Source organism: Agelaius tricolor, unplaced genomic scaffold (assembly GCF_023055355.1).
Source record: "Agelaius tricolor isolate 1412-34295 unplaced genomic scaffold, bAgeTri1.0.p SCAF_32, whole genome shotgun sequence".
NCBI classification, from domain to species: domain Eukaryota; kingdom Metazoa; phylum Chordata; class Aves; order Passeriformes; family Icteridae; genus Agelaius; species Agelaius tricolor.
In genome coordinates this window covers 2190345-2204147 of record NW_027269292.1, presented here as the reverse complement: position 1 = coordinate 2204147, position 13803 = coordinate 2190345, and the positions used below count along the sequence as shown (strand labels likewise).

General features: G+C 46.0%; 1 protein-coding gene across 4 annotated transcripts; it reads left to right on the top strand.

Moving 5' to 3' along the window:
• Positions 1-549: 549 nt before the first annotated feature.
• Positions 550-12867, top strand: TMEM100 (transmembrane protein 100). Of its 4 annotated transcripts, XM_071451369.1 has the most exons (4): positions 550-746; positions 1395-1474; positions 4462-4606; positions 7742-12867. In XM_071451369.1, exon 4 carries the CDS (start codon positions 7804-7806, stop codon positions 8206-8208), a length of 405 nt encoding a protein of 134 aa, XP_071307470.1. In that variant the 5' UTR covers positions 550-746; positions 1395-1474; positions 4462-4606; positions 7742-7803; the 3' UTR covers positions 8209-12867. The 4 variants fall into 4 exon arrangements, with proteins under 4 accessions (XP_071307470.1, XP_071307471.1, XP_071307472.1 ...); XM_071451370.1 differs by lacking the exon at positions 1395-1474; XM_071451371.1 differs by lacking the exon at positions 550-746 and having other exon boundaries at positions 1152-1474; positions 7747-12867.
• The last annotated feature ends 936 nt before the right edge of the window (positions 12868-13803 follow it).

Genomic DNA, 13803 nt, shown 5'->3' with positions numbered 1-13803 from the left:
AGAGATCCTGCTTAATGGAGTTCTCCTCAGATCCAGTTTCTTTGTCATTTCTGCTCAAATGCTGATGTATTTGATGGGAGCACCAGCAAGTGGGGGAAAAAATGACAGTTTCTTGCATAAAGCTGTGAAGCTTTTCCAGAACCTGGTTGATTTGTCTGGAGATGAACCCTTGGCGGGGTCTCTGTCACTGGGCAGTTCTTAACAACACACAGGATGAAATCCTGGCCCCTGTGAAGTTGGTGGAAGTTTTGCCATTAATTTCTGTGAGGCCAGGATTTCACCCTGGGAGTCAAAAGTACATGCATGCTTTCAGAGTGGCTGATTAAATACATCTGGTGCACTGTTCTTTTATCAATCATTGATAAAATAGTGCCTTTTAAATATAAACTTTGTTTGAGCTTAACCACAAAATTCATATATGTCCTTTTACAAGACTTAAAAGCATAATTTGTCTGCTTTTTGTCTGAAGTAACAGAAATCATGGTAAAAAATTAACACACACCCACACCCATCCTGTCCAAACCCCTGTAGTATTTGATGTGCTGCAAAAATAAGTAATTAAAGCTTAGAAAAGCCAGTTAAAATATTTCTAAATGATACATAAAACTTTATCCTTTAAGAATGCCATCTGGAGCTATATTCCTCCTCCTTTAATTCCTGAGCAGTTGAGCTAGGGTTCATCTGGACTTTGGCAGGGACTGTGCTTCCAAGTGACCCAGCACGGCCACCCAGCGAGCTCAGGACAGGTACTGACCCTCACCCACACTGCTGCAGCCGGGATGGCCCTAACACCGCCCGGGGCTGGGTGCGCAGGAGGGCAGAGGGAGCTGGAGAGAGGGGGCTGCGGGAGGGCAGAGGGGCTGGAGGAGGGCAGAGGGGGCTGGAGGAGGGCAGAGGGGGCTGCGGGAGGGCAGAGGGGGCTGGAGGAGGGCAGAGGGGGCTGGAGGAGGGCAGAGGGGCTGCGGGAGGGCAGAGGGGGCTGGAGAGAAGGGGCTGCGGGAGGGCAGAGGGGGCTGCGGGAGGGCAGAGGGGGCTGGAGGGTGGCAGAGGGGGCTGGAGGAGGGCAGAGGGGGCTGGAGGAGGGCAGAGGGGCTGCGGGAGGGCAGAGGGGGCTGCAGGACGCGCCCCCGGCCCGTGTGTGTGACCTGCCGCGGGCAGGGCGCGATGCGGAGCCTGCCCTGGTGCCGTCCCCGCCGTGCGCATCCCTGTGCCGGGCTGTGAGCAGCGCGGGGCGGAGGGAGAGGCCCGGCCCCCGGCCGGCCCAGCCCGGACACCCTCCCGGCCCCCCCGCCCAGCGGGACCGTCCCGCTGCCGCCCCGCCGGCCGCAGCTCCCGCCGCTGAATTTGCTCCGGTCCCTTAATTGTTTCGCTCTCACCGAGAACTTTGTTTACAGTCCCTTGTGCGGCGAGCTGCATCCCCTCTTATGCTGCCTGCGGGCTGGTGGCAGCCGCAGTCCCGCCCGGCCTCCGGGAGGTAAGGCACGGCTCGGCTTCGCTAGGCACGGCTCGCTATGGCACTCTAGCCCATGCTATGGCACACTGGCCCGTGCTATGGCACACTGGCCCGTGCTATGGCACACTAGCCCATGCTGTGGCACACTGGCCCAGCCTGTGGCATGGACTGGCACGGCTCAGCTCGCTGGCAGCCCCGGACCCCACGCCCCGCGGCCGCGCCCCCGCCGGCTCCGGTGCCCGTGGAACTCCGGCTCCGGTGCCCGCGGAGCTCCGGCTCCGGTGCCCGTGGAACTCCGGCTCCCGGTGCCCGTGGAACTCCGGCTCCCGGTGCCTGCGAGGCTCCGGCTCCGGTGCCCGCGGAGCTCCGGCTCAGGTGCCCGCGGAGCTCCGGCTCCCGTGCCCGTGGAGCTCCGGCTCCCGGTGCCCATGGAGCTCCGGCTCCCGTGCCTGTGGAGCTCCGGCTCAGGTGCCCGCGGAGCTCCGGCTCCCGTGCCCGCGGGGCTCTGGCTCCCGTGCCCGTGGAGCTCCGGCTCCCGTGCCCGCGGGGCTCTGGCTCCCGTGCCCGGCTCCCCGGGGCGGCCGGGCTGCTCGGGCTCCGCTCCGGCACAGGGCTGTCCCCGCTTCCAGCAGTCGGGGGGCTCGGCAGCCGGAGCCGCTCCCGGTGCGGGTCGGTGTCCCCGGAGCGCTGCCTCCCCGGTACCGCAGGGCTGTTCGTGCACAGGGCTTTCCCCGCCTGCTCGCCTCTCTGCTCTCTTGCAGAGGTACTCAGGGACAGGCGTGACACGGAGGATTGTAGCCCAGGTGCGTGTGTGGCGTGCAGCAGGCGCGTTTGAAAGTTTTGCAACTGGCACATAACAGAGTTGGTTTGTGGAGGGGTTGGGTTGGCGCCCATCCTACACCCCGGCTATGTCGGGAAAACGAAAAAGGTGCGAGAGTTTAAATCTGCTCATGATTTTACTTAAAAACTTGGTGGGAGAAACTTGGTGAGAGAAACTGCATCCTGAGGCAGCTGGTTTGGAGGCAATGTGTTCTTTTGCTGCCTCTGTAGCTCTGGACATGGTCCTGGAGTCTTGTAAGTACAAATTCTGGTTGTGTATTTCCAGGAGTGTTCACCTGGGGCAGAGCTGCGGGATTGTGTTGAGGATTACTGTAGTCTGTTGAATTCTGAGTGAATTCAGGCTCTCCTCTCGGGACAGAGGCTATTTTTCGTAGTCACTTTAATGCATAGCCATAGTGTGAAGTGTGAGCGTTATGATTTATTGGGATTTTACATAAGCAAAAAAGGGTGCCTGAAGTGTTGTGTAAAATAGAGAGAATCTGGTCCAGAGCTTGAAGGCAGAAAACTCAAATGTGTCCCACTGGTTATAAGTAAAATATGAAAAAGAGGAAAGGGTTGTAGTAGCTCTTTGCCCTCGCACAGAGATACTCCATATGTAGGAAGCCTCCTGAGAGAGCACCACATTGAAATGATTCACAGTTAAAACGCTGGAAGCTTCATGTAGAGATTTCATGTGTTTCTGCTTCTCAGTTTTGTGGTGAGAGGGGGAAGGAGAAGGGAAGAAATTTCAACTCTAAGGTTGCTCTGTCAGAATTTTTTATAAAGACATTAATTTAAAATAAAAATATCTAAACTGTGTGCAGTCTGGGATAAATACAAATAAATAACTGACTAGCAAATAATTTTTTTCAAGCAAGATGCTGGCAGAGTGTCTTAGGGGGCACAATTGTGCTGGGAAGAGCTTTCAAACAAATGTAACCTTGCTGTAATCCAAGTAGAAGTTGACTGCAAGCACATTTCAGAGGTCTGCATTTGTTTTAATGAAATCTAGATTATTTATCTGAAGTCAGGATTTTTTTTCCTGCATTCCCTCCAAACTTTTCAGAAAGTTAACTAATTGCTAGGTCCTGTGGAAAAGAATATAATCAATGAGATAAACAAGTAGACTTCCTTATTGTTAGCTAACATCAATAATCAGCTAAATATACTTTGGCAATGTCACAGGCTTATTCCAAGGATCTTCTGGAGAACAGCAGCAGTTTGTGCCTGTGAATGTTTGTGTTTGTGAAATGTTAGTAGGATCTAAATAACTTAGAAAAACCCTTAAAGTTTAATGTTATACAAACTTATTCTCGTGAATTTACTCTCATCCCCACTTAGGACTCCTGCTTCCATGTTGAAATAATCTTCCCTGATCATGCACTTCTAGAAAGGGTGTCAAATAAGATTAGCAACATAAATCTGCTGCTTCGTGAGTTTTGCCCAGCTGCCTGGTGACTTCACAGCTGTTTCTGCAGTTGATAACAATTTCCATTGCTCTGCTCTCTGCAGAGTTGTCACTGCCCTGCTGCAGAGTCCTCCTTGTCCCTCTTGGAGTTAAGAATCTTGTTTTTAAAAATCCAAGAACAGAAATGAACAATAGTAAATATAGTGGACTTGTATTTATTACTGAGAGTTCTTGGACTGTGTAAGTCTGCCTTTTTTTATTCTGAGTTTTTGGGATTATATTACTTAGGTTTTCTTATAGTGGAAGAGATCTAACAGGTTTTTTTAGTGGTGTGTTGTCACAGTCAGTTCACAGCTAGGAAGTCTGAGGAGCAGGGAGATGGAGTGATTTGCTCAAAGAAATTGGACTCATAGAAGAGACAAACTCCCATGTATTCTGAATCATTATTCACACAGGTCAAGTGAGCAATAGAAATTAAGTTAAATAAGATTTTTATCTACAGTATTTCTTCGGCATTGCCTTCTCCTGGCTCTTTCTGGGGGACTTGACTGCATTATGATACTCACTACTGGGACGTCACAGCATCAAAGGAAAATGTTACGTTGGGCTAGAAATGGGTGGCTGCTTCCAAGGAAAGAGGCAGAGGCCACTAGGAGAGCCAGAGGGAGAACATCTCCTGCTTTGGTTAGGTTAGGAGCAGGAGTCAGCCCACAGCAGAAGCTTTACACTCATGACTTTTATTCTTAAGAAGCTGATAAATATCCAACAACTTTTCTTGTAGGAAACTTCCATGCTAGAATATTGTCACCTCCAGTTCATCATTCAGCAATATCTGACACTTCAAAGACTTGAGCAGCTCTTTCTGCCTTGAATTGTCACACAAGACATCTTCAGCACTCTTTTACCATGGATTTCTCCTGGATCTGGTAGGTGTGCAAGCTGATGGATTTAATATCTTTTTGATAAATCTAAATTTACCCTTATTAGTGGCTAAAATTTTTCTCTCCCCTTTACCCAGGGTTAGCCACGGATTGCCACAGAAGCACATTCTTCCTCCAACTCAAAGCAGCTCCTTAAGATAGTACTTGTGGTATGATTAGTGAGAGGATGCTGGTGTTGCTGGGTGTCTTTGCCTAAATTTCTTACCCTGAAACTTGAACCAAATCACCTGTTGGCTTAAGTCAGAAGTGACTTTGCTGGCAATAAGGATCCAGTGCCCTTTTTTCTAGGGCTAGATACCTTTGCTCACACTTCAAATAGGTTCTGTTGTTTATTTAATTTAATAGTATTTCAGTAGAGTGTTGTTTATTTGTTTTATATGAATGCTTGCCTTCTTGCATCCTATTCCAGAAAAAAACCATGCTCCTCAGAAATCAACAGATATTTTGCCATTGACTTAATTATTATAGATTAGAATATTTTTTTTATTCCTGTTAAATTTGACTGTATAAATATATCTCCTTTCTTCACAAATCTCTGTATAGGAGGTCTAGGAGAATTTAATGCTCATTGAAGATGCAGCTGAAGCAGAGGGACAAGGACTTTAGAGACAGGAGTAAATACATTTTGATTAAAGGTTAAAATTTTTCAGAATAATAATGCTTATTATGGGCTTTTTCAAGTTATTTGGCAGTTTCCCTATTTCAGTGACTTTTAGAGTACTTGGACTTCTATATAGGTATTGCAGTGTATTTGAGCCAACAGACCTTTTATATGCAAAATATTTAAATTTTTTCTCCCTCAAATTTGATAATAGAATTTTACACTAATTGAATGGTAAGATCAAAAAAGGTGACATTTGGGGACCCCATTCTTATGTTATGCTGAACTTCTGTAATGTTTTATGGATAAGTAGTGCAGAAACATAATGGCACCAGTGTACGTCTCTCTGCTGTGTCAATCACTATTGAAAATGCAGAACTTGGGCTCAGATCCACATGGGTACAGATTAAGGACACTCGAGAGCAAACCCATGGCTTTCCTGGCCTCTTTCTGTCTGATTTAAAGGGCATTTACCCATGCTTTATGATTCAAAGAACACAGCTACCGAACCTAGGAGAATTTAGGATATCTGAGGTGTCAGCACAGATATAACACTTGTTTTGTCTGATAAGCACTGAACAAATCCCTTTCTTGCCCTTGGAGATACCGAGTACTCTCAGAGAAACAGGCAGAATCATCGAATGGTCATGGTTAGAAGGGACTTCTGGGGGTCATATGGTCTGAACCCCCTGTTGCTCAGCACCTAGGCAATGCTGACTGTGCAGATGGCTTTGGATTATCTCAAGGGTAGGCTCCAAAACTTCACTAGGTTCCAGTGCTCAGTAACCCTCACAGTATAAAAGTTTTTCCTGATGATCAGTGTGTTTCAGTGTGTGCCTGATGCCTCTTGGGCTGTCACTGTGTGTGCTTGGGTGTGTTGTGTGTGCCCAGCAAGGACAGGCTCCTCTGGCAGGCCTGAGCCCACAGGCAGCTCTGCACAGCAGATACAACAGAGAGCTGAGCACTCTTCCCAGAGAAGTAGAACAAAAGCTTTAGCAAACCAGATCTGGGCTTTTCTTCTCAATTGAGGCTTCAAGGGGACTTTGTATGCAAACATTCTATATCCAGCATTTAGCCTGTTTGTGCTTGTGTTTTTTTAAAAAGAGTGAAATCCTTTCTTGTAAAACCCACAGTTTTCGGTTATAGGAGGTACTGAGATATAAAACCAAGGGCTCTCCACAATGAGCGAATATATCTTAGCAACAAGGGTGGAGTGGTGGGAAAGGAAAAGGAGAATACTAGTATCTGGCAATTAACTTCCTAGTCACAGATGTGAAGGTGATAAAAGTGATAAAAGCATTACTGCATTGCCAACGCTCTTCCTTGTTCTCTGAGCTGCATATCATGCTGCTCATGAGAGCAACAGCGGCACAGCCCACGCCAGAGTGGTGGAGGAGTCCTGGGAGCTGCTCACAGCAGGACAGCCAGTGGCTCCCCAGTGGCTCCCCAGTGTCCCAATCTCTGCAGTGTGTGTTGGGGTGCACTGAGCTGGGTCCAGGACAGCACATCCATGGCAGCCTCGGTGTTGGCAAAGCTCACTGCAGGCCCCAGAGTCACCCCACATCACCAGAGCCCCAGAGACAAGGCTGAGCTCTGGAATGGTGCAGAGCTATTAGCTCCTCTTGCTCTGAGCAGGTGGGCTCTGATTATTCCCTGGGCCCAGAGCCAGAAGGTATTTGTGTCTTGTGCAGATGCAGTTAAACTGAGCATGCCATCAGGACTGAGAGTGTGTTTACGGTCTGGAAACAGGAGGAAAACAACCTGCTGTATCTGAGATGAGTGAATATGATGGTAAATCTACCTCCCACAGTAACAGGAATGTAATTTCATGGATTTACGAGACCTGTTGCTTTTGCTTGAAGCCAGTGTAAATGGCAAGCTGTCAGTCTGGCATTGATATGGAGGTTCACTAGCCTTGAGCTGAGCCGAGTGCAGGAATTTGCATCCCCACTCCCCCCACATCTACACCTTGTCATGACGATTTGAATTTTTTCCCTAAGTAGCACTTGCACTGAGAAAGAGCTCACTGTTCATCCTGGTTTTTGCTGGGCTAGTACTTGACCATGTTATTGGGATGTGCAGTGGAGCAAATCTGTGTAATATTTTGTGTGTAGGTGTATAAAGAAACTGTGTGAAAAGTCTGTAAGCGAAAATCAAAACTGTGTGTGAACTTCACCTTGTTGTGAGAAAACATAATGCCATTGAAATCTAAATTATGTCCAGAAATACTGACTTTAGGATGTAACTTAATGTAAGATTTGGCCCACAACACTTTAATGCTGGTGTCTGTCTTGGTCTGTGACTCTGTTATTTCCAGAACTTACATACATATTGTTGACTACTACAAAAAGTGATTCAGATCCTTCACAATCAGTCATGTCACTGTTGATCTTGTGCATAACTCCTTGTGGGGCCTGAATGTCTGGTTGTTTGTGATCCCAAGGGGATACTTCTGTGTCCCCATTTGTCTTATAAATAATTGGTAATTATTGGTAGAACTCATGCTCTTCTCTCCACAGTGCAGCACGAGCTCAGCAGAGCCTGCTCTAGCCTAAGAACGGGCCGAGTCAAGACAATCAAGATGACAAACGAGCCTATCAAAGAGATCCTGGGCACCCCAAAGCACCCTGATTCTGTGCCCACAGAGAAGAGTAACAACAATGACTGTGTGATAACCACCATTCCTCTGGTCAGTGAGTGCCAGCTGACGGCAGCCACGGGGGGAGCAGAGCTCTCCTGCTACCGCTGCACCATTCCCTTCGGCGTGGTCATCCTGATCGCCGGCACCGTGGTCACTGCCGTGGCATACATCTTCAACTCCCATGGATCCATCATCTCCGTCTTTGGCCTGGTCCTCTTGTCCTCAGGACTCGTTCTGCTGGCTTCCAGCGCCGTGTGCTGGAAGATCAGGCAGCACAAGAAGAAAGCAAAGAGGCGGGAGAGCCAGACAGCGCTCGTGGCAAACCAGCGAACCTTGTTTGGCTAAAGGCAGCCAGGGGAAGGCTGGACAGAAGGCAGAACCTTTGTAAGTCAACTTGGCTATTTATCAGTAGGAGAGATTGCAGGTTTTAATTTAACTGTGGAAACAAACTGAAATGAAAATTGAATGGATTAAGAAATACTTGTAGCAACTCTCAAGTGCTCTCAATATATTTCTTACTGCAGACTTGGTAGTGATTCTTTTCAAGACAGAGGAAAACCCATTTTTCCTTCACAGAAAACTGTGTCACATAACTGCAACCATCCTAACTGCATTCTACAACATGCTGAAAAATGTGTTGGAAAGGGAACGTGTGGGAACTGAGAAAATAATTTGAATTGACTTGAAATGCCAGAGGTCTCCTTAAAACACTGACATTTGACCAAAGGAGAAGTCATAGCATTTGAAGTGACTACAAGCTTATGGCCAGAGTATCTGGGACTTAAACTGTAGCTGGAAAAAAAAAAAAAAGCAATAAGAACACATTGCAATTTTCTCAATAAGCTGATTCTTATATTTTATGTAACTTCCCCATCCCAATACCTGTGGTACTTTCCCCCTTTTTTAAACCAACTAATATTGATTTTGTTTCAGTATTGAATAGAAATCAGTAGAAATGTGTAATTATATTGTTTAACATAAATAACAAGGTATGATCATAGCTTAAAACATGAGACTTTTTTTGTAAATTAAGTGGTCAGGTTTAGCACTTTTGATTATTTTGCTATAAAATTAAAAAATAAATTTCATTAAAATAATATCCAGTGCTGCTGAACCTTTAGAAAATATTTCTTTATTGCTATCAAGATAGCTTGTATCTTCAACTCTGACTACTTTATATTTTTATTTTTGTAGAACAACCCCTGTGACAATAACTGTGAACACATGTACTGCTGATCTCTTACAAAAACCTCTGCAGCCTGTGGACTTTGGTTTGATAGTCCAACCCTCTGCAGCTTGATTAACAGCTCTGTTATTGAAAAATCATAGCAGACAGTTCTGCAGACACTCACTGTCACAGTCAGTTTGAGACATAACTATTAATAATAACTTGTGGAAGCAAAGCTATGTGTAGTGTTTGCTGACTGAGCTTTGGGATTACAAATCTTCATGAAAAGCAGGTGCCAGGTGTCCCCCACTTGTGGCTGAGGTGTTGATTCTGCAACTCTTGTGTTGTAGAGGTCTTCCAATTTTTCTCAGTTAATGGATTGTTGAGAGGCTTGTCCCAAATTGAAGCAAACCAGAACACGATTTCTCCTTGAAGGACAGGTGGTGCTGAGCTGAGTCACAGGTTTCCACCCTGGTGTGTATGAGAAGGCAAAGGGGTTGCATGGAGCCCTCTTTCTATTTTTCCTCTCTTTTAATTTCCTCCTTACTTTCTCCAGACTCAGAAGGGCTGGGTGTTATTTTTGCTTTCCACTACCAAGGTGAGACAGGCCTGTGTCTTCTCTTTGCCCTCAGAGCCTCTGGCAGCCAGGACAGTTTTGGTGATGCTGCTGCAGAGCCCACCTGCCAAAGAGGCGCTGCAGGGGGTTCCTTCTGCAGCTCATCCTGGATCCCTATACTTCTCCTGCTGAAACCACCCAAGAATTCTGGCTTAGGTGCCACCATTTCCTCTGCCCTCCATGGTTTAAGCTTGTTACATCCATAACTTATCCCTGGATTTGCAAGCTGCACCTTGTGTTTTAAATAGAGTGAGCTATATGTGCAGGAGGGGATGTTTGGGGTCAGTATTTGCGTTGCCACACTCCATGGTTACCAGACGCTATAATAAAATCACTTGCATCAGAGGAAAGCTGACAACACATTTTAGCACTTCCATAGCCCTCACTTAATCACGGCAGGAAGCTTTCCTGCTGCTAGGAGAACATGTTGCGTCACCAGAACATCTGACACTGGTGTCTAGTGTCAATCACTTTGCTTAAGGTCATTAAAAATATTAGGGTGTCCCCTTACAATGTACAGGTTTTGCATGAGTGACAATTCATGGGAAACGCATAGCATGATAAATAATGGAACAGGTGGACTAAAGTGGTGTCTTTCCTGTTTAAAATGAGAGAAGTGATTGACATCAGCAAAGCTGGATAAGCTAAATAGAGCTGTTCATCTTTTTCCCTCCCTGGGAACACAATAGTTTTTCTGACTCCTTCTCTCCCCTCCCCATTTCTTTTTTTGTCAGTGGAATTTTGGGGGCTGCTGAGGAGAGAACTGCAGGGACTGTAGAGATGCAGTGATTTCCACTAAGTGTATGGCAGCTTGGCTCCATGGTTCCTAGGCTGAGCCCAGAGCAGGAGCTGCCCATTGCCCTCTCCAGAAGTCTTTCCCACACATGGGTTCTCCTTTGGCCATCACTGTGATACAGCTGAGCTTGCTGTGAAAGGAAGGTAGAGGTACAAGGTGAGGCTCAGCTCCAAGTCAAAAAAGAAAAGCCAAACTCAGTGGAATGGAAATGATGAGGGTTTTGGAGCAGCTTTTTTTCAGGAAAGGTAAATAGGAGTGAGTAAGAGTTGCTCTGCTGCTACTGGAGATGATTTCCCTTTCCTTATCTCTGCTCTATTTGAATTTTGCAGTGCATAGGCAAGGACACAGCAGAGTTCCTGGGCCACCCTCTGCCTTGCTAATTGTGAGCACCTGGGCATTACCCAGCCTGTGTGCAGGGACAGACACATTGCAGTGACCCTGGATGTGACCCTGGCACAGCAAAGCTTCAGGCACACCTTGGTCTCCTGAGCACCACCTAACTGGGCGGGCTGGGAGGCCTCTGGGTGAGAGGGGCTGCTGAGCTCAGCGGCATCGTCTGTTCCTTCAGAGATGAGGTGCATGCACAAGCATCTTCATCCCAAGAAGCAAATGAAAGGCTGTGCACAAAGTCAGGCTTGTTTGTCCTTCAGTCAGAGGAGCAAAACAGTAATTTTATGTGGGAGAATCCCAGCACCTGATCCTGGTCTCCTGCAGGAGCAAAGCAGAGGTTGTGAGCAGTTCAGGCAGAGATTTTTAGGCTGTTGAAGGTGTTTTCAAAGGTTTCATTGCTAAGTGTTCACGTGGCCTTAGGAACTGACTTTTCTCCCATGATTTATTTGCATTGATTTTGGGCCAGTCTGAAGCAGTAGTAGCATCTTTTCTGACTGACCAGTGATGACATCCTACCCATGTCTCACAGTCTGTGCTTTTTTCTTCTTGCAAATCTATTTATTTTAGATATTTTCATTATTATCCTCTCTCTCTACACACCCAGGAACAACACATCCTTTTCAGCTCTTAAAGCCCAACCAAAATTTCTGCTTCAAATTTTGAGCCCCATGACCTAATCTGGATTGATTTGGAGTTTCATGCCTGGGTGCTGGGTGCTGCAGTGCACCAAGTCTTTGATGCAAAGCCAACTGGAACTCCATGATTGCTGCTTGGTGTTTCTCATGGGAATCTGAGAAGCAGAAGGATGCAACCCTGTGGAGATCAAAGTGACTTTCTAGCTCAGAAACACCTTCCCTTCTGGTGTGAAAAGGCTTTGAATGCCACAAATGGTGTTTCAGTTCTGGGAGAGGCTGGGTGGGAGCTGGTGCAAATTTTATTGTCACAATTGCTTGTCTATCCCTTCCTGAAAGCCCTGGCAGCACTGCACAAGCAAAACTGCCCTCACAAGGATAGAAAATTATCTAATAGAGGAATTGCGCTGGTGCTCTGGGCAAATGTTACAGTAATCTTAAATAATAATTGCAAAGCCTAAGCACAGGAAATTGTGTCTGTAACTACACCCTGTATTGCTATTGTACACAAAGACAGTTATAGCCTGGGACAGTATTTTAAAATAATAATCAGATTGGTATGACAATGCTTAGATTTTGTTCAAGTCAAAACGCCCAATTTACAATTCTCCAGTCATTTCACGTGTTGTGTTTTGTACATGACTCTGGCTCTAATACCATAATTTTCCAGGTTAAAAAAAAATAGAGAGAGAAAGAAAGGTTAGTTTCATGGACTTGTGTCAAGAATTAAGTTTCTCTGCCATGAACACTTGGGAGAGCTCCTGTTACCAAACACCAAATGTGCAGTGTTACTGCAGCTCCAGAGAAAAGGAACCAGCTCGGAGTGTGGAACGAAGAGAGGCCTGAGAGGCTCATCAGCATCCGGAAGAGTCAGAGCAGGAACAAACCCTCTGGAATATCCCGTGTTCCTGCCTCAGCTTTGCTTATCCAGAGTCAAATCCAGGGTTACTGCTCCTTTGGTATCTGAGGTGGAAGTTGGTGTATATCATTAGCAGGTTTTACCAAATTTGTTTTTACAATGGGCTGCAAAATAAGAAGAGCAGAACAATATTGTCAGCCATCATTTTGCATAGATATTACCAGTACCTCTAAGCATTGACAGATATTATTTTGCTTTTATATTTCCAATACCTTTGTTGCCTCTAGCTTGTATGACATTTTAGCTATATCAGTGTAAATATTATCCAGTCATGAAGGGCTTTTATATATTGAAGTACATTACATATCAAGAACTGCACTGTATGATGTGAAAACTATCAATTCTGGCAGAAATCTGTGTGTAGACTATATCTTACAGGCTAAACCGTGTGGGAGAACAATGGTCTTAAACTGCAAAATCAACTTGAATTTTTGGCTTTTATTCAGGTTGTTGATGTCACTATTAACATGACAAAGGACCTAATCCTTCCTCTTGTGAGCAGCCAGTCGGAATCCTATTGTCCTGACTTTGTGCATCCTAAAATTTGCATTTGTAGCAAACATGGCAATTTTGAAAAACACTTCTTTTGCATTGATTGCCTTTCCTCTTAACTCTTCTTCTGTGCTTTCTATACTAATATCAAAATTACTACATTTTAAAAACAGAAAAAGAGGAAAGAAAGAGAAGAACATACAACTGCAGATGTTGGACACTGCATGAAGTAATGAAAGGATAGTAAATGTGCCTTGGAGACTTTTAAAAATATGTAAGTCTTGTTTCTGATACATCCTGGACTTTATCCTCAGTTTCATTCTTATAAAATATTTTAAATCCCCAGGTTAACATTGGTCTTAGATCCTCACCTCATATTTATTTTCTGTTTCCCAGGAAGCATTTAGCTCAGCAAAAGGCAGATTCTTTTATCATCTTTTGCAGCCTGACTGACATCAAATGCCCACATGGGATTTGCAGAGGCAGTGTCCCCATGGTTTTTTAAGTTAAAAGGCATTCAGCCACAATCTTCTCTTGAAGGTATAGGCACTGTGCAGAGGTAAAGATTTCTGTGCTGCAGCAAGAGATGTCAGTGAATAATCTGGGACAAAAACATCAATAGCAGCAGAACAGCCCTTCACCGCCTCTTCTCAGCCACGTTCCCTTTCCATCTGAAGGCCTGGGTTTGTGAATAGAGTTAACAGCTTTCCTGGAAAACTGGCCCATGACATGATTTCCTTGTGAACTCCATCCACCTGTCATGTTAGGGCTTGGTGCAACGCCAGGGCTGGCAGGAAATAATAGGCAGCAGGATGCTGGTGTGTGTCGATGGCCCTGACCCTCCCATTCCTGAACATGAATAAGCCTCGGGCTCACCGGGCGTCAGAGCCGCGGCTCCCGGGCCCTGGGACAGCATGGGAGGGAGGC